The sequence below is a fragment of the Onychostoma macrolepis genome, chromosome 23, assembly GCF_012432095.1.
Source record: "Onychostoma macrolepis isolate SWU-2019 chromosome 23, ASM1243209v1, whole genome shotgun sequence".
NCBI lineage: Eukaryota > Metazoa > Chordata > Actinopteri > Cypriniformes > Cyprinidae > Onychostoma > Onychostoma macrolepis.
Genome location: NC_081177.1, coordinates 6,440,216 through 6,467,046, shown reverse-complemented (window position 1 = coordinate 6,467,046; position 26,831 = coordinate 6,440,216). Strand labels below are relative to the sequence as shown.

Sequence of the window (26,831 nt, the reverse complement as noted above, 5' to 3'; positions counted from 1 at the left end):
CAAGAAACATCTCTCATTGTCACCAATGTTAAAAACAGTTGCGCTGCTTTATTTTTTGTGCAAACCATGATACATTTTTATTCAGGATTCTTTGATAAATAGAAAGTTCAAAACAACAGTCCAAAAGAACTTAAAGTAACTGGATAAAGGTGTCTGCTAAAATGCCAAAATTTAACAGCATTATTTGCAATATAAATCTTTTATAATATTCTAAATTATATAATTATAAATCAATTTATTGCATCCTTGCTAAACAAAACTATTAATTACTTTTTAAAAAATCCTAACGTTTGAACGATAGTGTATATAAATAAATTCTCCTTAAATTCAAGAATTATCTACCAAAATGTCATGAGATTTATTACGATTTTTATAATCTATTTACAGCCCTAATGTTCACAAGTTATCTTACTGAAGCACACAGTGTTGAGTGTTTATTGATCTGTCTGGAGTGATTAATGAATGAGAATGTTGTGTGTACCTGTTTCTGCAGGCGTTCAGCCTCCTCTCTCTCCCTCTGTGCTTTCTCCTCCTCTAAACGTTTCGCCGCCTCCTCTCGTCTCTTCTTCTCTTCTGCCTGCCGCTGTGCCTCTTCCTCTCTCTTCGCCCGCTCCTCTGCCTTCCTGCGGGCCATCTCCTCCCTGCTGCGCCTGCATACAAACGGGCACATAATGATTTCTAAATTTCTTTCAAAATAAATGAGTGTTTGTTGCTTTGGTTTGGCTGATCTCTTAAACACACCTTTCAGCCTCTTCCTGCTGTCTCTTCTCCTCCTCTTCTCTTTCTCTTTGTTCTCTGGCCTGCCGTCGTTTCTCAGTCAGCAGACGTGATGCCTCCTCAGGATCTGTTGTGCCTGCAGAGGGCCGTGTTGTTGGAGAACTTCCAGAACCTTCTACAAAACCAGAAAAGGAGTAGAATAAATGATGCAAGTTTAATTGAATTTGATAGTTCACTAATGGTTGTGCGGCATTACAGACCAGCAGACGGCTCCGGTTTAGTTGCAGGAGCCTCTGGTTCAAGTTTGGGAGGCTCAACATCCTCTTTTTTGGCCCACTCTCCTTCTGGGGTAACTCTCGGGCTCTCTGATGTCACTCTGTTAGGCCTGAGATTGCCTGGCGATAAGGACGGGTTACTAGGAGACAGAGGAATTGATGCTGGAGGAGGTGGAGACCTGGACTTTTTGGGGTTAGGTGTCTTCTGAGGGGGTTTAGTAGTAGAGCCCCTGACGAACAGAAAACAACAACAAATCAATCAGTGAGCGAAAAGTAGTTTATAAACTTCTATTTTAGTGCAGGTTTTATTATACAGACACTATTTTATTGTTATATATTTTAGTCTTAAGTTTGAGCAAATATATTTAAGTAAGATCTCTAATTTAAATTAATTATTTAGTAAGATCTCGCAAATCCTGTAAGAGGAATTCTAACATCACGAAATGATTGATAAATAAATTTACAAAATAATTTTTTTCATATATATATATATATATATATATATATATATATATATATATATATATATATATATATATATACACTATTCTTTACAATCTTGTTTTCATCTTAAAAATGCCATTTATACCTGTTGGGGATGGATTGGTGACCCTGCTGCGATGACCGACAGGTGAAGGAGATCTCTTGGGTGTGAACAGGCTCAGACTGGGAGTTGGATATGCCAGGTTACTCCATGACTTTCTCACATTGTCCTTATCCTTCCTGTCGATCTGTCCAATGAAACACACAAAATACATCCTCTGAGAGACATCTACGATACTTCCATACTACATTATACACAGATCAACACACTTCAACTGATTTACATAAGTAGGATTTTTAAAGCATATAGCACTTGCACAGGCACAAACAACACAACACAATTACTGTACAACAATAACTAATCTTGTGCGTTTGCTTACCGGGAAATTCTGGGTGGTCTTTCTGCGAGTGCTGCTGTCCAGAGGGATGAACCCTGCTCTGATTGGTCTCTCGAGATTAAGGCCTGCTTTGATTGGTCGCTCAGCACTGCGTGACTGGATGGACTTGAAGGACATGGAGCTCATTGGGTGACAGGAGGCTGAGCGAGGACAAATGGGGGTCACTGTACCACAGGCAAGTTTAACCAACCGACCAGGGAGTATTATGGGATCAATAAATTGATTCAATATGGACAAGAGAAGCGACAGGGAGGGAGGCAGTTGTGCAAAAGAAAAGGGTTAAAAAGGGGTGAATGAGTGATGAAATAGTGGAAAGGGAAGAAAAAGAAAGTGTGTATTAGTATCTACAAAGCTCTAGGAAGAAACATCATCCATCACTGTAAGGAGGACAATCTGAAGCATGTTCAGAATGGCATACTACCATCCTATTTTTGCAGTATGCATGATGTATACTGTGCTCATTGGGTACATTTACTTATGCAAGGAACTGAAATTGCCAAAATATTAAATTATACAGCCAGAACACACGTAGTCGTATATTATATCCTATAATGCAACGCACTAGACATTTTTGGTTTGACAAATGAACTAGAAACAATATAAAATGTGATTCTACTACTATGCCTTTAATTATTTGATTAGACTGAAATTAGAATAAAAATGCAAAACAACATTTTTAATTCGGAGACAAAAACTGAAAATCATTTACAACAGTAAAAATAAAAATTGAATGAGGTTAGCAACAACAGCATACTTATTGTTTGAAATATGTATTCACACTGCAAACTGTTTCACACATGATTATAAAAACAGCAGGCAGTAAATAGTACGGCACAGTATGCAGTGAACAGTGAGGTAGTATTTCATTCTGAACAACACAGACACTTTCATTCCTGAGTCAATGATGAAGCTGTTGCCCATGTTAGAATTTAATCAGTTGATAACAGCACCCCCAACCAGAAAAACCACCAAACGATTAGCAAAAAACACAAGCCACTGAGAGATTAGCTAAGCATCAGGTCCATTTGTGCGCGTATACACACACATCAGTTTAAGATGAAGTTGGCAACAACTGGGCATGGCTGTCACTGAGAGAAAAGTCTGTCTGAAAAGGGTTTTTTGTTTTAGGACACGGGCCGTGCCAGAAACAGCCCTCACTGTTCTACAATACTCTCATTCCCTTCTTTCTCTGCTCTCTTTTTTGTACATTCAGCTATTGTATAAGTATCAGTCGCAAACAAAGTTAAAGCTACTTTGAAACTGCAGTCTCAATGTGGCAGAATACCTATGAGATTTCTCAGCTTAACTTGAGAAGAATTAGAAGCAGCCACACGTACATAATTCTGAATTGAAAAAATTAAAATGGCTGGTAAAAAAAAAAAAAAAGGCACAAAGCTAATTTCCCATCTTATCTGTATGAAAGCTTAACCCCGCTATGGAATTGAAAATATTTTTAAAAAGATATCTTGCAATTACAAGCTAAAAACCAATAATTGTGTCGCAATTTAGACTTGTTTTTCTTAGAATTCTGATTTTACATATCGCAATTGTGTTTGTTTTGGAATTAAAAAAAAAAAAAAATTAAAAAGTAAACGAGATAAATGTCAAATTTATCTCACAATGCAGATTTTTCTTCTAGGAATTGCTTACATCTCACAGTTTTGACTTTTTGTCCCATAATTGTGAGAATTATGAGATAAAAAGTTGGAATTACCTTTTTTATTTAAGCAATTACCTGCTTCTCCAGACAAAGACATGGCGCTGCGACTCCTGGCCAGGTAGGAGTGTGTTGGTGTCTGTAGTCGACTGATCACTGTGTTCTCCCATGCGCTAAGAGGCATGCGACGCATACCTGGCCAACACACATGCACATTTTCTCTTACTGTATATACTGTCATTGTCATTGAAAGGAAATATTTGGTTGTCCAGGGACAAAATGCTAAAAAGTAGTTTGCACATGCAACAGTAGAGCAACTGACACAGATGCATCACACGTATTCATAATATCACATGCCCAGAAAAGGTTATCCATTTGCATCATCTGCTGGTGATAGTGAATCATGCATGTTTTATTTAAAGTTCTAAGTTAAGCGAGACAAATAATAAAGGTCTTTTTTCCCCCTAAATGTAACCACTAGTGGAAAGACAATATGACACTGCAATTGCAACCCATTTAAAAGAATAGCTTACCCAAAAATGATAATTTGCTGCAGATTTACTTAACCTCAGGCCATCCAAGATGTACAGTAGATTAGTTTTTTGTATTGAAACAGAGGACTATTTTAGCTGGAAGCAACGGTTTTAAGCTAAAATGTTTTAATTATGGATTTATTTCTTGCAAACATGCAGCTTTTCACTTCACAAGATGTTAATTGATGGACTGGAGTCGAATGGATTACTGTGATGTTTTTATCAGCTGTTTGGACTCTCCTTCTGACGGCACCCATTCACTGCAGAGGATCCATTGGTGAGCAAGTGATGTAATGCTACATTTCTCTAAATCTGTTCTGATGAAGAAACAAACTCATTTACAACTTGGATAGCCTGAGGGTGAGCACATTTTCAGCAAATTTTCATTTTTGGTAGAACTATTTCTTTAAATTAGACCAATAAATAAAAACAGGGTTTGTTACCATAAACATAACCACTTGTGAAAAGACAACATGAAACTGCAATGAATCACAACCCATTTAATGTGTATGATATTTTTAATAGAGAATATTTTTGGTCAGGACCTGATGTTATCCATCAGGATTTAAATGGAGCATGAAAAGTGAGTTTGTGAGTTTATGAAATTAATATTATTTGGTCCACCCTACATACGCTGTCACGCAGCAGTAAAGTAATTTGAGTAACTACATTATGATGAAAAACAAAGTCAACAATTTGCTTCTTTAAAATAGGATGCACAATTTGACATTGAAAAGTAAATATTTAGATTTCATGTTGTCTTTAAAAAAAGGTTGCCAACTGCTGAAGGAAAAAAGCATGCAAGAAATAAATATCAAAACATGTTAACAATATAGTCAAAGTATGCAGCATGCACACACAGTAGAATTTTTTCCCATTATTGTTATAGCTAAATTATTGTTTGCAAAAGAAATAAATCATTTAAAACTTTCATAAACTAACTTACATAAACCAACATGCAATATTTGTAAATACTGGAAGCCTGACTCCAGAGTTGTGTGTAACCAGGGCTCAAGACTGAAAATTACATGTTTGATTATAGACTTATTTTTTTAGAAGCACTTGGCCATGCTGACATTGTGTAGATGCAATGGTAATGCCTACATTGAAACAGAATATGCACTTCATTGAGTGCAAAGCTTCTTACTTGAACACGTCACTTCTCATCCAACAGTTACTGTGTACTGTGAAGGAGCAAAAGGCATGGATTTTAAAGAAATGTAATATATGTGTAACTGAAGTCACATATGGACACAAAAGTTTTGTAATTGATTGTTCTGTGAACTGTTCATTCAGGCTTTTTTTCATTTATGATTATTTTATTTGCAGTCTGGAGCCCCGGACAGCACAGGCTTGAACACAGTCGGAGAGCATCAAAAAAAGATTCCTGGATTTCTAAAATCCACCTGCTGGTTTGTCCTGAGGGATCTTCTCTTTGGAGATTTGGGATTTAGATTGGGTTTTTTTAATCAAGCAAGATGACGAGAGAGATGTCTGCTTCTGTAAGGCTTGGACGGTACAGCACAATCACAAAAATACACACACACAAAGACAACATCAATTCAACAAGGTGATTCTTGGTAAACTATTCAAAAAGAAAACAAAAACCTAATTTGGCTATGTGATTGATTGTGTAAAACGTAAAGAGATAGTGTGTGTGTTTACCTCTATCTGGTGAATTCAGCAAGGTGGCTGAGGAAGATGACAGGCGTTTGGAAATGACTGGATCTGTAGGTTTGGACAGATTCATAGTGGAGACTGACCTTCTGTCAGTATCTGCAAACACAGATGCAAGACACAACATCAGATGCAAAACTTAAAGGCATAATACAGACAAATGCACTGAAAAAAGGACTAAAAGGAGATAGAAAATGAGGAAGAGGGCATAAGAGGCTTTACTAAGACTTCTTCTAATGTGTGTTTACCTGCAGTTTAGGGATGCTAATTTTTAAGTTAGTTCTGAGGAAAAGTGCTTAGCTACATTTACTAAAGACTACAGAGGAGGACGGCACACTCATCTGCTTAATGCTCACAATCTGCCTTCCATCTGTGTGTGCCAGAATGGACAGCCACATTGACGACTTTAAAACTAACAGGACATCTGTGATGTCTTTAAACACCTTTAAAAGGATGTAACCACCAATATCGACATTACCGGACTTTAAAGGGGTCATATAATGGGTCATGTAATAGATGGGAAATAAAAAGACATTGATGTACAAAACTAGTCAGTATTTAAAATAAATAAATAAATAAAATAATGATCTAAAAGGCTTAAGCTGTAATGCATGAAATTAGTTTAGAAGACAAAAAAAAAATAAAAATTTTTTTTTTTACTCCAGTTAGTATCTATATATTAACCATCAAACATTACAGGTCAATACATATAATGTATTCATCTTAAAAGTGTAATAGCAAAAAAGAAAAACCTGAATGAAAGAATAAAAGCTGATGGACTGTAAAGAAAAAAAAAAAAAAAGTGACAAAAAGACCACAAAACAAAAATACAAAACAGCTACAAGTCACATCTTACATACTACTGGTTAGGCAGTTTGTGTTTCTGGCTCCATGCTAACTGCTGACGGGAAATGAAAAGAAATCTAAATCATTTATGGGTGATGCTACAAGCTTTAGCTAATGCTGCTAGTCTGCTGCTCTACACTGATTATTATATTCACATTTCGATCGAAACTGCTGCTGACGCGCCAAGCTGTAAACACCATGATAGTGCTCCAGCCCAGCTAGATCCAATGAAAAGAGAGCAGAATCATCAAAACCTGAGAGAGAAAGATAGAGAGAAGCAGTGAGAGAGAAGAGAGAAGGATGGATACAGAACCATACAGAGAGAAAGAGAAAAAGATATTGATGGAGCAGTAAATAAAGGAAACAAAGGGAGTGTGCAGTGAGCTCATGGCTCTGAGTCAGCACATGTGAACAGAGCATAAAGAAATATGCTGTACTGCAAACGATATGAATTTATATTTAAGCATTCCAAAAATCACTCTTATTAGGACTTTAAATCCTGAAAAGCAGGCTAAAGTGAGCTTGTATTTGGGCTGCGCAATTAATCGAAAAGCAACTGAAATCGCAATACAAAGGAGAAGCTTTAAGGGCTTCCTGGAGTTTTCCAACTAAATAAAAGCTTGACTATTTTACATTTGAAAAGAAATTAAGTCAGCCATAAATCTTAGTATTTTAATTTAACAATTATATCTGCACTGTTAAAATAAATGTTAAATACTTTTTTTTTTTTAAATTACAGAGAAATAAAGTTACAGAGAAATTACAATAGTAATTTCTTATTCTGTTAAATATTTTGATGTAGCAATAATAATTATGTCATGTTTCAAATTGTAACCGCAAATTTTAATCAGGAAAAAAAAATTTTTTTGCCTACATCGTGCAGCCCTGGCATGTATTACAGTAAATTTTTACATTTTCTGAGTGGCACTTTTAGGTGTAAAACTTAATGTTTTGCACCAGCAAGCAACTTACTTGGGTTCAAACATTCCCAGTATTTGATTTTTTTTTTTGTGTGTGTGTGTGTGTGTGTGTGTGTGTATGTGTGTGTCTATTTTATTGTCATCCAGACAAAAGTTGAAAGTATGAAAACGGGAATATGTTATAGCTAATTTCTATACATCAAGCAACATCATTTGATGTGAGTATTTTTAAATTTTCCAGAATCTCTTTATACAGTATAACCATTTTGATCATTCTGTGCACGTGTGTGTGTGTGTGTATGTAAGTGTGTGTGTGTGTGTGTTTACCGTTGTTTTGTGAAGTGCTAGTGGAGAGCGTTCCACCCCAGCTCCAGCGGTTCGACTTGGGCCTGGCTCTCTGACTCCTCTCCATGGTCCTCCTGATAACAGCCTCACACCGGGCCTGAAACGCACACAAAGACATTCTCATTCTAGAGAGCATTTAATTGGACAAAAATTTCCTAGAATTTATCGTGTATGTTCACCCTCTAACAAACACACCACTTTTTACAAAATGTATGGTTCGCCTTTAGTATTTCCTTTAGAATAATAAAAAACAGTCTTTTTATATATTCACAGTGATGGCAATGTAAATGCAGTGGCTCTTAACCACCTTATCCTCCTCTAGTCTCTGCCGTCGTTTCTCCTCCACAGCAGCACGTCTCCTCTCCTCCTTTATTCGCTGCTCCTCCACCTTTTTCCTGCGCTCCTCCAGCTGTCTCTCATGAAACTGTCGGGCTCTTTCCTCTCTCTCCAACCACTTGGAACCCCGTGCAGCTGCACACGCACAATTCAGTTCAAGTTTATTTGTTTAGTGCTTTTCACAATCCATAATGTTTTAAGCACTTTTAAAGAAGAATCTTATTTCAAAGTTACAATTAGGAAACCTCAGCCAAACCTGATTATGTAAATGTTATCTCCATATGTAATATGCAACTATAAAATAATGCATTATGCAACACTTTGAATGCGTTAGGCAGAAATTACAGCTTATTCTTGTAATGATTATAATAATCAATTGTCGACCCAAAGTTGGCATCATCTAGAGCAGGGTTCCTCAAATCTTTCCCTGGAGGGCCAATCTGCTGCAGAGTTTAGCTCCAACCCTGATCAAACTCACCTACCTGTGATTTTCTAATGATCTTGAAGACTCTGATTAGCATGCTCAGGTGTGTTTGATTAGGGTTAGAGCTAAACTCTGCAGGAGTGGGCCAGATTTGAGGATGCCTGATCTAGAGTCTTTGCACGTGCATCTGAAATCTTCGCAAATTAATTCCCTTAATCAAGAAAATTATTTTTTTCTGGTAGCCCTATAAACCTATAAATTTAGAAATATCTGCTGGAAAATGGGATTTGTTTATAAATTTCATCTCTTTCTAAAGCAACTTTTCTGAAATCATTCCATCTACCCCTTCCATTGTTCCATCTATTTATTCATAAGACCAATAAACATTTTAAATTCAAGGCTTTTTAACTTTTCTCTTAAAAATTTTGTTTTTCAATTGTTGAAAAAGGCTGTTAATGAAGGACAAGGCAGCACAACTATACTAGACTCCACAATCCTCAAAATTTTTTACTTAATTTACAAAAATCTGCTGATTGTAACAAGTCTTAAAGGTACAGTTGCCAAAAAAAACAAAAACAAATTCAGTTTAATGCTACAACTCAGAGAAAATGTGGAAAATGGTCATGTGAAAGTGAACCTCAGGGGAAAATGATCAAATATGAAGAAAGGCAGATGTTAATAATCAACATTGTGGATTATCAATTTCATTAGCATCCAAGCACTTCAGTAAAGTGAGCATAATTAATCCGCCAATCTCTCTCTGGCCTCTCTGTCCTGGCCTCTAACCCCTTACATAAAACTGGGTGTCCTGGTAACCACTTTGCCAAGAGTTTACATAACAACTGCACCTCACCACAGCAACCTGCCCCGTCCAGTTAGTCATGCAGTTACGGACAGAGGAGAACAGACAGACACAAGAAAGAACAAAATGGGCAAAAATGCAAGTGTAACCCAGGGATTTACATGGTGAAGAAAATTAGTTTTGACATACAAATTCACATGATTTACTGTATTCTAAGAACAATACATGAACAACTAACTTTGCTTTTAGACCACACGTTTTACACATTAAGACTCTCATTAGGACTGAGTGAGTCTCTGATCAAAGGTCATCTCTAAAGCATCTGTGTGTTTTCATAGTAAACCACTGCGCCTCTTCAAGGCAACATGACATCACGACCAAGCATATGACCTCAAGTACTTTTTAATAATTGCCTTTGTTCATATGATGCCTTTTAGTCCCACCAAAAGTAAGACATACGTGAATGGCATTTCAGTCATGCCTGGAAGTGTATCAATTAAATATGTAACAAAAGCTAATTATTGTTATTTATAAGAACTAAATGTCAAGCTGTGATATTTCAGCTGTGATTGTTTAGTTTTTAACATTTTGTGGGTGAAGAATAGCTACAAAAGAACTACTCATATAGGCCCTTTATGAGGTCCAAATGACCAAACCACATTTCCCATCATTCTCTGATGCAGCACAAGAGTGATTAAGAACAAGTAGGCTTCAAAAACACACCAAATGTGCATACTTTGCCTGGTTTTGTTGTAGTGCCACTAAGAAAAATCAGTTGAAATCTTAAAAAAAAGAAATATGAAATTGTCCAATGTGTCACTTCTTTCCTGACCAAAAATAACAAAAATGCATATGACATGGTAATTACAATCAAAACCAAAATCAAGTCTCATTGTACTGAATTTCCCATTAAATATAATGCTTGATTCTGAAATGTGTGTCACATTAAGGAAGTTAAATGTGTAGCAAAGGCACTTTCATGTTGTCTTTAATAACAACGCGCGTACGTTTGTCATACCATTCTGCTTCTCCAGCTCCTCCCTCCGTTCACGGGCGAGTCTCTGCTTTTCGTCATTCTTCAGCATGAGAGGCTCTGCAAACAAGCACACAAATGCTGGATGAGCTCTGAAAGTAAAGTTCTGAGATGTCTGCATATATATACAGCTAGCAGTACGTGTGGCGTGTATGACCTGGTCTGGTAACGTTGTGTATCTCTGTAGGGCTGGGAATGGTGTAGGTGTACTGTCCAGAGGCAGATGAGTCCGGTCGACTCCATGACGACTTGTCATCTGTTCTGAGAAGGTAGTCAGAGCCTGAATGACAAAGACAGAGGAGAGAGAAGAGGGAAAACCCAAGCTGTTTACTCATCACTATATCGAGAATGAAGAAAAAGTGAAAATACAAAGTGAGTTATTTATATTTGAAACACCCAAGACTATTGATAACTACACTGTAAAAAAGAAAAAAGTTGAGCGAACTAAAAAAAATTTTTACCAGCTTCAGCAGATTTTTGAATTTGCTCAACTTATTTTTGTGGGAGATTCTCAAATTTGTTGTATAAACTTAAAACGACAAGTTGAGAAAACTCAAAAATCTGCTGAAGTTGGCTCAACTTTTCTTTTTCTTTTTTTTTTTTCTCTCAGTGTATCGTTATCAATTGCATTGGTGGTCTAAATATTAAAATGAAACATTAAATATATAATGTATGATAAATATTAATATAATACAAAATATAAAAACATTAAATATTATGAGGAATGATTTTACAATTTTTTCACTAGTACTTCAAGTAAACATGATAAAATGGCAAAATGCCAAGAACTGTACACATACTAGTCTCATGTTGTCCTTTCTAAACTGGAAAGCTGAATGAAATTTGTCTATTTATTTTTAACAGAAATTTCATTTTTATTAGCACAGTGATGATCACAATACATACTGCACCAAAGCAGTGTCAAAAATCAAAGTTGTGTGCTCTACATACTGCTGATTTACTCAAAGACCCTCTCACACTCTTTTAGGAAGTGACTGTAAGAAGGTTTATGACTTGACCGACCTCAGCCTGGGTAGTAAACATTTCCTTGAAAACAGGTGCCAGATACATTTATGAATCCAGGGTAAACACAAAGTATATGGCTTGAGAAGGTTTAATCATCTACAGTCAGAAAGTGTATTTGTAGTGTTACTAGTACATATAATACTATAATTAAGTCTCTACATCTGCAAGCTTCTTGATCAGTTAACACATCAGAATCAGCAAACTGGTTAAATTGTGTTATTGATTCCCCCTCTATAAAACCAATCAACCTCCTACTGTGTGCGTCATCCTGCACATCAATCAATAATAGTTATAGGTTACCTTGTTGTGCATCATGCTTTTTCATACAAACTTACGATACAGAAATTGCAGACACAACATCCCTCAATTAACTTGAGGTTATGTATCTTGTTTCAGAATAATATCCTAAATACAAACGAGGTACAAAGCCAAAAATTCTAACATATTGTAAGACGCTTCAATAGCATAAAAAGAGTTAAACTATAGCCATCCTATACATAACACCCACATGCTAGTGTGTATTATAGCTCCCACAAACTGTGATCTTTAAACAGTGCTACCCATAATTCCACAGTGGGGGAGGAGGGGATGAACAAGCCATGGGCAGATGGTGTGTCTAGACGAGGAGGGAATAGATAAAGGACAAAAACAATCAAAACTAGCAAAGAACATTTTAGCAAAAGTCATTGACGACTCATGCCAAAAACAAAGCATCCTTTTCTACATAATAAACTATGGTCCTATGATTTCAACGCAAAAGGAATCCAGTCATAAAACTAAAAGTTAAACAAATAGATGAATATATCAAAAGTAGGGCTGTATAATTAAACTGCAACATGGACTGATGTCTTTGAATATTTAAAAGACTGCTACTAAAATAAGTCTATGTTCTCTGTCTCAGAGTGAATGAAGAAGCAGTTTCATCTACTACACATACTGAAGCACATACAAAACAGTGTTTCCAAGCACTGTTTTTTTTTTTTTTTAGTTTGTTACTCAGACGCAGGCAGTGCGCTGCATGAGATGAAAAAGTAATATAGCCAAAACCACCGCATAGCCGCTCTTTAGTGTAACGTTAGATGCATGTTGATTTTATCAGATGATGTCGCGATTATAAATGAGAGTGACTCCTGGTTAACATGTATTAATGGGTCGTGTTTAGTCACTATTTAGTGTGGAATTTTTCTACAATATTCGCTCATCATGACAGTAAAATAGGGCATTCTTAGTCAATCTACTGCAGTTTTTCCTCTCTCAATCAGTAGAAAATGTGGTTAACACCCGGGGCCTGTACCATGAAGCCGGTTTAGCTGGCAAGGTAAGGCAAGTTAGCCAGGTAAGTTTCAGTTTAGTTTGCGCCAATTCTGGGTTTTAGGTTCCATGAAAGTGGTTTGGCTTTTAGCAGTGTTCATCGCCATAGTAACTTACGCTCCACAGCTAACCTTCTCCGGGGCAGGTTATGTTCTGATGAAACCGAAATTTGACCAATCATCTTTAAGCAAAGTGACTAGGGTTGTAACGATATACCGGTATGACGGTCTATCGCGGTTTGAACGTGCATGGTTATCATACCGTAAACAATTGCATATCTACGGTTTAAAAAAATAATAATAATCTCACCCGTGCATATGCAATTTATTTCGGCTGCTTCACTCTGCATTCACGTGGCTGCTTACACGCACGCACTTGCAGCTGAGGAAATGGCAGAGACAGAGATTATATCTAATCTCCATCCCCCACCGAAAAAAAGTTTAAATCTGCAGTATGGGAATACATCGGATATAAAAAATTTAAAAAAACAACGCGGGGTTGTCCTTGAAAAATGTGGACGCAAAGTGGCTGCAAAAGCAGGCAATACATCCAACATGTTCGCCAATATTCGCGGACACCATCCCTCCGTGCAAATAAAGGTATGTCGCATTTCTAACAAGTTAAAAGGCCATATAATTTCCGTGATGCAGAGGGAATCCCAGTGCAGTCGTGAACATGAGATTTACAGTGTAACAAGTTAACGAGGTTGTCACGTAAAACGCGCAATCTGATGGATGGATAAATCAAAAGATATGAGTGGCGCCGTTTTATCTACACACTGAAGTATGCATGCATGACACTAATGGTGTTTTCAGCGTCTACATAAACATGAACATCAGCAGAGCTGCTCTGAGAAAACCATTGTCAAATACACTCTGAAACTCAAAGGTCCGCTACAACCCGTCAAAAAAAATTCAATTTAACTTGAAGTCATGACAGAAATATTAGCATTGTACAATGTACTTAAAATGTATAACAACAACAATAATAATAATAATAATATTCTTTATAATAATTAATTTATTTAAACATTATTAAGGAATATCATGTTTGTCCATGTTTTAACTTAGTATACCTCTGTTGTGCAGCACTTTGCCAAAAATAAAAGTTGTTACATTTTAATTTGATAACATTTTAAAACATTAATTAAAATCTTAAAGTGTGATTATAGATATACATAAGGCTTATAGCTTTATTTTTCAAATAATTTTTTTTTTCTTTTTTAAATTCACAAGGGAGACTTACTTTCATTAAAATGGTTAAGTTTGTTGCAATAAAGGATTTATTCACTCAAATAACTTGTTCTTATTCTTTTAAGAGTCATTGTTACTGATAAGAATTATTGTTTAATATATACTGTGATACCGTGATATTTTCTGAGACGATTATCATACCGTGAAAATCTCATACCGTTACAACCCTAAAAGTGACATGTCCCTGATGCAATAAAGCCACTACTCCAGATGATTATTTTTGTATAATTATTTTATATTTATATAATTATTATACCCTTAATTAATTATACAAGCCAGCTTAGTTTAATAGTAATTATTAAGCTTTTATTTAAAATCAATGTAAACATATAGATAATATGCAATATAAATAAGTTTTAGAATCAATAGCTTTAAGCATGACTACATATGAATTTAGATTTTTAAGTGTTTTTATATCTATAAATATTATCAACTCTATAAACTAACTTTACAACTTTTACTTGCACTCATGAAAGCTCGCGTAGTAGAGGAGTGTAGAGCAGTCCGCAATAACATTTTGTCTCTTTTTTTTTTTTGAAGAAAATAAAGAGGTTTTTGGTAAAGTTTTTTGAATACATTTTAGTCTCGTCTTATTTCGTCAACGAAATTGCATGTTGATATAGTCTTAGTTATTGTTTATTGACCTTATTGTCGTCTCGTCTTAGTCATGGGAAAAAAGCTAATCTTTGCACTGACTCTCTCACAAGAAGTGAATCATAGTTTTATGTGATTGGCTGCTCATTACTGATGTCAAACTTTCATGTGCACGTGCTCCATTAACTCAGGATAAAGCCTGATTTGACAGAGAAAGTTGATCAGCTTCATGGTACCAACTAGGGCTGTCACGGTGAAGGAATTTCCCTTGCGGTAATGTTGAGTAGCTCAATAGCGCGGTATTGCGATATATATAATCTGTGTGTGTGTATGTGTTACGATGTAAGGAGGTCATATTCAGAAACTAGTGAAATCGAAACTAAATAATGTTGAAACAGGAAATGAAGTAAACAGAAGAGAATGACAAAATAACGGTCCACATAACAAAACATAAACCTGACAATAAGATCGTTAGTCTATTGTTAGCCTATATATAACAGTTAGTTCTGATCCTCGAATCTAACCGAAAAGAGACTTTTTCTGTTGATATTTCACCTGCGTGTTCTAGATGGGCTGTCAGTCAGTGCAGCTTCATTGTTACGCCACAAGGTGGCATCAAGAGACTGTCTGTTGAGTGAGTCTTTAAACTGTTCATTTAACTACCCGTTCAGAAACTCTGATTCATTCAAAGAGAGATGTAATGAAACACGCTGTTGAAATCATTTTAACTTTGAGCGCCACTTTTAAAGGCTCAGCTGACCAGCAGAGCGTCGATGCAAAGACAGTTTTCGCTTTCCTTGGACATGACAACCTGTTTTCACAAATATACATGACTCGGCCTGAAGGATAGACGCAGGTAATCGCACGCGATCAGTTGATCTCTCTCTCATTCGCTGTCTGTTTGGGCTTGTTAAGTGCAAATTTACTGAGCCTCTGTACAAATCAGCATGGTACACATTGTTATCATTACTAATATTCAGTACACATGCACAAAGTGTAAAACAAGAAGGGCGTAACCTTACGAAAAAGAAAACACGGAAATATCGTGGTTGCTGCGGTTGTTACATTCCTCTGCGGTTATGCTCGTCAATATGCGCGGTATTGCGGTATTGCGATATTGCGGTTAACGCGACAGCCCTAGTACCAACAAAGCCGGATTGGACTGGTTTGGTTTTGTCAACTCAAAACTAATCCTGTAACCCTGAGTTTGTTCAGCCACCATCATGGTACAGGACTTTCACCAGTAAGCACAAATCAACAGAATGTGGACTCATACATGGTTTATTTTACCTCATCTAGTGGACTGATTTATTATAGGCTTTTTATTATATAAACTAATACCAAAGACTTATGCAATCTCTCTGTCTACATTATGAAAACTGCTAAAACAAACGAAAAATATTATAACAGTGAAATTCCAAATGGCAATAGCCTATTTCTCTATTAAAACAACAGCGGTTGAGTAAGTGCATTTATTCAGCGATCACAATCACAAACAATATAGTCAAGATCGCATGACAGAACACAGACTGGCTGAGTGACACTTTCATTTAGATGCTAAACTATAGCTTGTTTGTCGGTGTTTTTCCGATTATCGGCGGCGCTTCTGCAATGAGGAGCGAGCGCGTGCGCACGGTTGCCAGGTTGCTTAAAATAAGCAAAACACCGGGCAGAAAATGCTCTGATTCGGGGATTTGAACTTTTGATATCTGGCAACTGCACTCATGAAAGCTTGCGTAGTAGAGGAGTGTAGAGCAGTCCGCAATAACATTGTCTCCTTTTTTTTTTGAAGAAGAAGAAAATAAAAAGGTTTTTGGTTAAATTTTATCTTTTTGAATACATTTTAGTCTCGTCTTATTTCGTCAACGAAATTGCATGTTGATATAGTCTTAGTTATTGTTTATTAACCTTATTGTCGTCTCGCCTTCGTCTCGTCTTAGTCATGGGAAAAACGCTAGTCAATGAAGATTTTTTGTCATAGTTTTAGTTGACAAAATTAACACTAACTACAACCATCAAAATAAAGGTTTAACTTGAAGAAATGAACGGAAATATATTAATACTATATAGCATTAATGTTCCATCAACAATAATACAATTTATTAAAATATTATTATTTTAAGAAATATCAACATTTTTTTACATCAATGTTTTGATTTAAACTGTAAACCTCTGTAATGCAGCACTTTATTTGTGGGGGAAAAAAAGAGAAGAAGAAAAGAAACATTTGCACTTGATTACATTTTTAAAAATGCTTTTATAAAAAAAAAAAATCAATTATTGATTACCACCATATTTGATAAACAAACAAATTTTGCATTAAATTATAAAATATTCAGAATTTTTTTTTTTTTTTTTAAATGATTTAAGAATTCAGAAAAATATGATAGAAAAGAAAATGCTTCAGAATTGTTACAATTTGAATAAACTATTTACTTGTTCAGGTTTAATGAATTCAATTAATTAGACATGCTTTTTGAGTTTTAACCACAATTAATTTCAAATTAATTTTTTCAAATCAGGCCCAGGCCACTTTCATATGTGGTCCTAAATCGGATACATATCCAATGTTTTGCAATGCGACTTCGGTCTGAACGGCCAACGGATTTTTACGTTATTGAAATGCGACAGACGTCACAATTCTGTGCTGGAGGAAATCACGCTCTCCTTCTTCTTATCACTTTGTTATTTAGGCTCCGATTGCACATTAACTTAAAAATGGCTAAACACACGCTAACACGAGCAGCATCCATTTTTATTTCCGCAAACACAGTGCGCTGCGTCTGACGTCACGTCTTCTTCTGCGCATGCGGGTCACTTCAGGGCTGTATACGGTTCACACATGAGACTGATGGCAGTCGCATTTAAATGGCAATGTGAACAACAGCGCAAAAAAAAAATCAGATTTCAGCAAAAAATCCGATCTGAGCATTAAGACCTGCAGTGTGAACTAAGCCTTAGAATGCTGTCTACTCAGGCAGCTCATTACGTGTTAGAACAGAGCTATTGTGATATTATTCAATCTATTTCCGTGTGTGATCCCTGAGGAGATGGAACTGAAACGGCCGCCACTTGCTCTAGATTCCAGGACAATGCTGCTCCTGATTTATCCCAGGCCAAACTCTGTCTGACCCATTTTACCCGCTTTCCAAAAATGCAAGTTATCACCTTTCTGAGACAAACAATGGGCAAGGTCTCAAATGAATACTGAGGGCAATTTCTGAAATTATACTATTCCAGAAAAAGGAACCAATCTTAATAAAAGTCATCACTGCTTCACATTTCATTCAGAAAGGATCACCTCAGTTTCTACCAGCTCTGAATAGAAACACACAGACCTCATTAATACAGTAATCTAACCTGGAGTTATCAGTTCTCCACAGAGACTTATTATAAAGCAGCATACATGTTTATCAATCCCTAAGAGAATGTAAAGCCTAAAAATGAGTCTGTATATGTGTGTGTGTGTGTCAAGGCTTTAGCTCATTACTTGATGGTAAGGGAGACCCAGTGGTGTTTAACCTAGAAATTACCTGACAGCAAACCTGAAATCGCAAGCTCAAGTGTTACAGACAATTCAAGCTCCAAGTTTTATGCGGCTTATAAAACTGCAAAAAAACAATCCTAAACATTTGCTACATCACTGCAAGGCAAATAGTTTGATCTTTGGTAAATGTCATTAATGGCAGCCAAGTGTGACAGAAATCATCCGACATATGCACCATCTAAACAAACACCAGGCTATTATGACTTTAACCTGACACCCGTGGGGCGTGTTTGTGTGAACAACTGATTTTGCCTTCATGTAGCTCACTAATAAAGGGTTTTCATTTGACCCATATATGCCCAAGGGGTGCAAAAACAATCAAAGCTCTGAACGAAGTCAACATCAACTAGTCTATACTTAGGACAAAAGATAGACCTGTTTGCATAGTTACAGTAGGCCTATAACACAAAGCCTTTCCTCTCGAGATTAGACATAAAATGCATAAACTGAGCCCGTTCTGGCAGGTTTTGAACACTTTCTCTAGCATTTTTTCTCTCCATTCCAGCACAGGACATAAAATGCTACCAGCTCATGAACCTTTGCTCTGAGGCCCATGCCTGATTAGCTTACTAATCTGCGTCCTGAATGCTGGGCTGCGCAGGCTGGTTAAGTATGTAGTGACGGCAGAACAGAATAAACAAGAAGAGTACACAGACACCAACCACCTACAGCAGCAATCAGTATTAATGAAATCATATTAAGGTAGTTACACAAACTTTAGAATGTTCAGCCAACGTTTAGCCAACAAATAAACTAATGATGATGAACAGAGCTCAACATATGACGGCATACAGGCTTTGTTTAAAAACAACCATAGCTAGTTATTAAGTCAAAGTCCAGGAAGTGTTGTTGGTGCACACTGATTCTTATGGAAGCCTGCTTCTACCATGAAATAAAAAAATAAAAAAATAAAATGCAATTGTGACTTTTCTTACAAATCTGACTTTCTTGTCAGAATTACCATAATTTTATTTCTTTTTTAATCTGTGGTGGAAACAAGCTTCTGTATACTCTATTTCAAAGTAAGCACAGTCAAATTATCCACAAATTCATAGTGTAGTGAGCACATACTATAGATTATGTAGGTTAAGGAGGATTTAAGGAAATATCCTCCATTCAGGTTATCTGATATTCAAATAAGTACAAACAGATAAGATACAAACACAGGCAAACATGCGGTGTGACACTCTAGCAGTAGCCCTTCTTATTTTCTACTGCTGTCGATGTTGTCTATCTTGGCTCTGCCGTGAACGGTTTCCATGCCAGTGTGTGCAGCAAAGCAGAACTGCTGATTTCTGAAGACAAAACACTGGATAAATGCTATGTAAATCAGGAGCCTGCTTTTGTTACACAAGATAATATATGGAAGAAAGGAGAAGAAAGATACCTGTTAAAACTGAACACTTGTTTACCATCTTACTAGCCAATTTTGTATGTGATGCAAAATTTGCACACGATCCATCCAAAATAATATCTGAGATTAGGATTAATGCGTCACACATAACATTGCAAAGAGTCTGAATGGTGTCCAGGAGCACCTTCCTGTTTCCCAGGTGTCAGATGATCTAACTTTCAGGGCAAAGGTCAAAGTTGAGCCTTGTGTCACTGACCTAGAGTTCACTTGTTTGTGGGAAGACTGACTTATGAAATCAAATGCGACCAATAACATGTCCTTACCCCCTACAGTGCATGTTTTAATCTGGGTAAATGGCAAACGTCTTCACGTGGCACAGTCACATCTACAAACGCAATCCAGAATCCAACCGGACAGAGCACCTTCTGTTTGATTAATGTGAGCAAGTAACAACTCAACTAAACAATTATATACTATACTCATGGATACTAACATAGCTTGATTTTGATGAGGAACTGCTTCATTAAGCACTAGAAAGTTAAACCTGAATGACTTCTGTTGACCTTCATTAACCTGCAAAAAGGCCTCCAGAAAGGTGCTAGGGTGGAATCAGAATTGTGAGAATTCACAATTAGCCTTTTTTATATATATATATATATTTCGTGGCAGAAACTCACATAAAAAGATACCCTGAAAACTAAATAAAAAGGTATTTTGCAAATCATTTTAAAAATGTATCACGTATTATTTAAAAAATATATTATTATTTAAATAATATTCAGTTTTAGCACAATGACAACTCGTTTACTTTTGAAAGCATTTTCACAAAACATGTACAATGTACATTTGCTCATAGACAACATTAATATTGCTGCCTTTACATTTTAGGAAGCGTTTCCTTGCAAAGAGGATCATCATATTTGGGAGAACTTGGCATTAAGAAGTTTAAAAACATCTGGTCTAGGAAACAATGGAATGCACATCACTGACAGCTCTTACCTTTAATCTCACTCATAGTTTTGGAGAATACTGGAAAACCTCATGCAAACCTCTTGTCTACATCACCAAGGAAGCCATCCTAATCCAATACATCAGACACAACCTCAGGCATGCACAAAGTCCAAAGGATGCAACATCCATCATAGGCTGATGATTATGTGTGTGCTCATTCATTGTCAAATAAAGAGAGGAATATGGAGACATGGATGAGAAAAACTGGACATTCACTCAACCCCTTCAAATCTGAGACTGATCGAGAGGAGATAGTAGATCCTCCTCTTTGAGCGTGTAAATTGTGAGATTATAAAATCGCAATTGTGTGTGATTGCTGTGTGTGCAGTACAGAACAAATACAAGATTAAAGAGAGAGAGAGAGAGAGAGAGAGATCAGCGATTAGAGTGCAATTCTCCACATGGCACCAGGATATATATGTGTGCGCGTGTGTGTGTGTGTGTGTATTGGGGCGGGAAGGCTCAGAGATCTGAGCAGCTTAGCGGCAGCTAATGCTAAGCTTACAGAGAGCAGAAGAGAGAGCAGAGGAGCCTTACCCTCACCAACCAGTACAAGACAAATCAAACAGGACCCAATTTAACCCATTATATTATTCCGGGGTGTGTTAGACAACGTCTACAGGATTTTATACCACCTAACATTCAGGGTAATGATTCATCAAAACAATTTGAAATGACAGAAACAAATATGCAAGTCAATTTGAGTCTGAATTTTCACATGGGGTTCAATAAAGTAGACCTATTGTTTCTTTAACTTAAGACCTTTTCCCTTGAATGCAGTTTTTCTCTCAGCAAGTGATCCAATAAGCAGCTTGGACACATTTAGTGCACTGTCTAGATTTACTGCCCTTCCTCCCCTGCAAAACAACGGGGTGCTAGTTTATCCAATGAGCACTTTGGGAAATGTACAAGAAATAAACCACAACATAGCAACACAGCATCAGAGTACAGAACAAGGCGACATTCACATTCAGTATTTGGGGTTGACAACTGCATTTACTAACAGGCGTGATTGAAATGTCCTGTTTGTACAGCAGCTAAAACAAAGACCTGCTCAAATACTGATGGCCCTTTTCAATTAGGACTGGATAGAAAAAAATATATAGATTTTTCAATTTTAATCGATTCCCTGTTTAAAAATTAGGCTACACTTTATTTCAACATTCTACTAACTATAAGTAACTTTGTAACTACATGTCAACTAATTCTCATTAATTTGCAACTACATGTCTACTAACTCTCAGTAAGGTAGGTTTAGGGTGAGTAGAATAAGTTGACATATACTTGCAAAGTTTCTCATACTCAGTATGTTGTACGTTGTGGACCCATCAAAATAAAGTGTTAGTAGATATTAAGCAGACAGTCTACTAATACTCTAATGACTGCTAGTTCACATGTAGTTGCTTACTGTTAGTAGAATGTCTAAAGTGGACTATCGAAATAAAGTGTGTTACCAAAAATTAATATTGATTCTTAAATTCAAAGAATCGGTTAGTCTTGCCTGTTTTCAGTTCATGAACAGAATATTGTAGCACGCCATCCAATAAAATCACAAACTTGTGCTTTGTTACTTTTTATATCAAAAAGTATCGGATTTCAAATTCTATTTGAAATTCTATTCTAATCTGTTTTGAAATCCAAATTCTATTTGATTTCAAAGTCTATTATTACAATATTCAAATAATAAATACCATTTTGGCAATGTTTAATGTTTGTGACAGATCACTGTAGCGCCTCAGTTCAAGAGAAGCGGCAGTGTGAAATGCACATGAACCGTCTCCTCCTCTTAAATACCAGTTACAGCATGAAATAAACATGAATGAACATACAAAGGTTTGTACAATTACAATACGATACAAAAAGTAGTTATGGCCATCTTAATTTCTTAAATTTTCAAACACTAAAATACCAAGCTTTTGTTTTGGTGGAAAACTACAGAGAGCCCTTGAAGCTTCTCTTTTGTTGACAACAGCCGGTTTATGAGCACTTATTACAAATTTGGGAAAATGTTTGGCACATGTTACTTTCCTAAATGCACATTAAAGCAACCCAAACTCAGAACAGATACAGAGATGGAGTTTGTGTCGAGCAGCATTTACTGCAAAGTGAGCCACTCACGTGTAAAAGAGAAGTGCCATGCTTTACTCTGAAACACGCAGTGCATGTTTTTATTAGGTATGCACTGATCCGATACTCTGTATCGGTATCGGCTCCGATATGGTCATTTTCTGCTGGATCGGGTATCGGTCAGACGAGACCGATCCAAATCCAATATTGTGCGTATAGTGTTATGTGTTATTGTTAAGCCCCATGAAAGGCACAAAAACATTATAAAGGACCATAAAGTTTTTGTGCACTATATTCCAAGTGTTCTGAAGCCTTTACATAGTTTAATGTGAGGTAGAGATGAATATAAGTCAAGTTCACGTAAGCTCTTCTCTCCGCTGCGGCTGTCTGGCATCCTCCATTCAGCGTTCAAACTGCATGTTGCGTTCGGTTATGACAGTCAAGACGATGAAACTCTCTCCGAGAGCGCAGTAACAAATTTAAAACTGTTAAAAGAAAAGGCTCAATAAACTATCGCACAGATTTAATACACTGTGCCTCAATGTCTCTTCCCTTTGTGCTTTGAACTTCTCTATGCGGCGCGGTGACTGTGTTGCTTCAAGCGCATCATTCTGCACACAGGATGCGCATAAGCGCTGTGTGCCGCTCTGTATTGGAGCCTTTCGTATTATAATACTTTTGAGCAATGAAAGATTATTTATAGCGTTTCTTGTTCTGTCCTATCTATCATATGTTGCTGCCTCCATTACTGTGCTATACATTTAAAAGAAATGTGATGTCTTTTTAGTAATTTATATATAAAAACTGTATATTTACTAGTTTTTCATGAATATATTTTACAATACAAAGAGCAATGTGTAACATTTTACCAGATTCAGTCCTACATTTATTCACTTTTATTTGTTCCCCACTAAATAATTTTATTTTACTAAATGTTTAGATTTTATAAAATTATTGTGCACTCATGATGTTTCTAGAACTTTTGCTGCTGAATTATCCACTAACCTAGTTTATAATAGTATTTTTGTCATAGATTATGATTATATATTTTTTCATTGATTTTTCTTTCAAATGAAGTTGTCTATATTTAGTAGATTGTGTTCAACACACAAAACAAATCAGTGTCGGCATCAGCCGATACTCAGAATTTTTGGTATCGGGTCGGAAAAAAACGGTATGGGTGCATCCCTAGTTTTTATTTAATTACATCAAAGCCTTTGTGATTTAATTATTGCATTAAATCATATCACAATTTTGATTACTCATGCAGCCCTAGCAAAAACCACGAACGGTTGGAACCATAGTAACTGTGACAAAAAAACTTATAAAAACATAAAATGTTATTTAATAAACAAATCTAATTATGCTGACAGTTTAATAATGCACTAAAATCCCCTCTGGGAAGTTCAGATAAGCAAGACATTGACTACTGAATTAGTTGACCATCCTTACACATCCTTGCTTGGAATGCTTTATTCTTTTGTGCAGAGCACAGCTTTTGTGGCACACCCAGAACACAAAACTGATAGAAGCCACCTAAATGGAAAAACAGTGACTGGATCTAAAATCTCTAAATGGCACACAGCCCATTTCTCCATTTCTGAGTTACCAGAACCCCACAAAAAAAATCTGAACATAGCCTAAGAGTGTATGTGCGTAATGCCTCCAGCATTAGCTCCAGTGAGGCAGCGGATTTTTGACCCAGCTGAGTACAGTCTTGTGACCCAAATCCGAGCAAGTGAAAAGCCAAACGGGAGTCAGACTTCATAGGTTGAAGCATGTTTGAGTTACATTTTAATGTTAGGTGATTTAGGCTAATTGTCATTAGAAAGCTTATATAGAAATTATTCCTGATAAAAAGAGATCTGTCATTTCAGAAAATACTGAACGTGAGCATTAACCTACATCCCTAATTCACATGTAAAGCCTTTAGCCTCAGTCCATGCAGTCCCATCCACCTCTATGTGGATCCTTCCAGTCAGTTTACAGAGCTGTGCTGCTGTTTACATTCCACTTCATGGTGGTCATGTGACCCACCCACAGCCCAGGCTATCCTGTCCAACTTGTCAGTCATCTGCCATTGCTGTAGCGACAATGGGTGGGGCAAAACAGCCACTCCCAACCAGAAAGGAGCAAAAATCTTTTCCTGCTCAGTAGAAGTGGTGCTAAAACTGACACTCGAGACTGATAAATGTGTTTTGCTCCACTTCAGTGTAATAGACATGATGCTGACGCTCACTCTAGACTCACTGACATCATTCTCAGTCAGCATTCACAAAACTGCCATTAATACTCATTTAAGCAAACAAAAACTAGCACAAATCAGCTTACGAGGACACTCAAAATTAAATAACTTAAACAACCTGATTAGCCAGTAAAATGAACTAATTACTTACAATTATCTAACTGAACATTTAAAAACATATTTTTGTATTTTAGGTCAGTCAAGAATGAGTGGTTCAGAACACACAGTGTCTCAAAACCTCGTAAGCTGCCTAACTAGAATGTGCTTTTAAAAGCATCACACCTATGATGCTCAAAATTGCTGTGTTTTTAAGTTTTAGCCTAAGACTCAGCCATAGGCAAAAAAATGCCAGTACGTACAGACACAAACCTAAAAGAAACTCTATCTGAAGCTGTTAGCAACTGAGTATTAAGGCCACACTTTCCTTATGCACATTTAGTTACTGAATCAGGGCTCTAAAATAGGTTGTCCTGAATTCTCACCAAGACATTTTGGATTGCTTGTACTTTGGTTTTCATGAAGACTAAAGTTTAAATGATTGTATGAGAGAAAATATGCTTTAAAATATTTTAATGCTGTAACTGGTCACTGTTTCTTTAGAGTTTCACCCTTTTTTTTGCAGCTTCACATAGAGACAAATAAATTTAAAAGATATATTCCATGTAATGTCATATATAACTGTGTATATACGTATAAACAACATTTTATATTACAGATATAAAAACAGTAACGTTCACACATCATTAACCCTGCACTGCTTTGCTGTCATCTAATGGCACACACCAGTTCTGAAACAACGTTTAACTTTTGCAAACGACAAAACACAAACACATCAATCACGTAATAGGCCAGGTATTAGCTTAGCACCCCTGAGAGCAAAACCCCAGAGTGTTTTATATCAGCCTTTTTAATCTTTCCTATCCTGACCTCCCACGTACCTCCTCCTTTCCTTCGTCTCTTGCGGCTCCGCTGTCCCTCCTCTTCCTCAGCGATGGTGGAGAGAGATGGGATAGCTGACCTGCAGGCCCCCCTCCTCATCCTGAGGGGGGCCGGCATCCTCCCCTTTTCTCCTGTGCCTCTCTCTCTCAGTACCCAGCGCTGCTAACAGCTAGCACCCCACTCATCTCTGAATGATCTCAGATGATACAGCAAACAGTAGGAAGAATAACAGACACAGTAAGAGCTGGAAGACACAGCAAGACAGATTGAAAGGAAAGAAAGATGAGTCAAAACTCCTTTCAGTCCAGCCCAGCTTACTGACGTTCCTGTAATCCACAGAAGCGGCCAGCTCTCTTCTTCCTTAAGCCTGAGAGACACGGCTGCTCTAGTTGCTGATGCTGCCACTGTCTCTCTTCTGGTCTGTCTTACTCTCTCTCTTTCTCTCTCTCTCTCAGGCCCTTACAGAGAAAGTACCACAGACTGACAAATGCACTGAAACACTGCCTCACACGTGCACAGTTCTCCATTTCCTACTGAAATATTCAGTATGAAGACCAGCAAGGTGAGCCAGCGGATTAACAGACACCATGACAGTTACAGGACACAGAACGGTAGGATAAAATGGACTGGAAAGAGATGAATTATTGTCCATCCAAAGTAAAGAGCACATATTCTCTTTGCTGAATTTGCAGTCACATTAACTATTGAATCCGCTGTGACATCTGCATGAAAAATTTTTTCGCCCTCACATGAAATTCCACATTGAGCAGATTCATATATTGAAATGACTAAATTTCACCCGTGAAAATTCACTAAATGTGATTGCACATGAAGACAGTCATCCCACATTTTGAATCTATTTAAACCCTGACTGTGGCTACAATATGCTCCCAAAACAAATACACAGGCTAGGGATGGGTCGGGACGATCGCCTGGTCATTCAACAGTGTTTGAACATCAAAAGAGCTCAAACTGAAT

General features: G+C 36.8%; 1 protein-coding gene across 1 annotated transcript in view; it reads right to left on the bottom strand.

The window, feature by feature from the left end:
- map7b (microtubule-associated protein 7b) overlaps nt 1-26,205 on the bottom strand; it is a 29,925-nt gene extending 3,720 nt beyond the window's left edge. The window contains exons 1-13 of the mRNA XM_058764443.1: nt 25,853-26,205; nt 10,664-10,786; nt 10,492-10,566; nt 8,219-8,382; nt 7,894-8,008; nt 5,789-5,899; nt 5,530-5,631; nt 3,669-3,785; nt 1,916-2,097; nt 1,584-1,723; nt 978-1,225; nt 742-892; nt 482-650 (exon numbers count right to left, since the gene is read on the bottom strand). Of these exons, the coding sequence (XP_058620426.1) occupies nt 482-650; nt 742-892; nt 978-1,225; nt 1,584-1,723; nt 1,916-2,097; nt 3,669-3,785; nt 5,530-5,631; nt 5,789-5,899; nt 7,894-8,008; nt 8,219-8,382; nt 10,492-10,566; nt 10,664-10,786; nt 25,853-25,970 (1,815 nt within the window). The 5' untranslated portion in view covers nt 25,971-26,205. The remainder of the gene's footprint in view (nt 1-481; nt 651-741; nt 893-977; nt 1,226-1,583; nt 1,724-1,915; nt 2,098-3,668; nt 3,786-5,529; nt 5,632-5,788; nt 5,900-7,893; nt 8,009-8,218; nt 8,383-10,491; nt 10,567-10,663; nt 10,787-25,852) is intronic.
- Between the last annotated feature and the right edge of the window lie 626 nt (nt 26,206-26,831).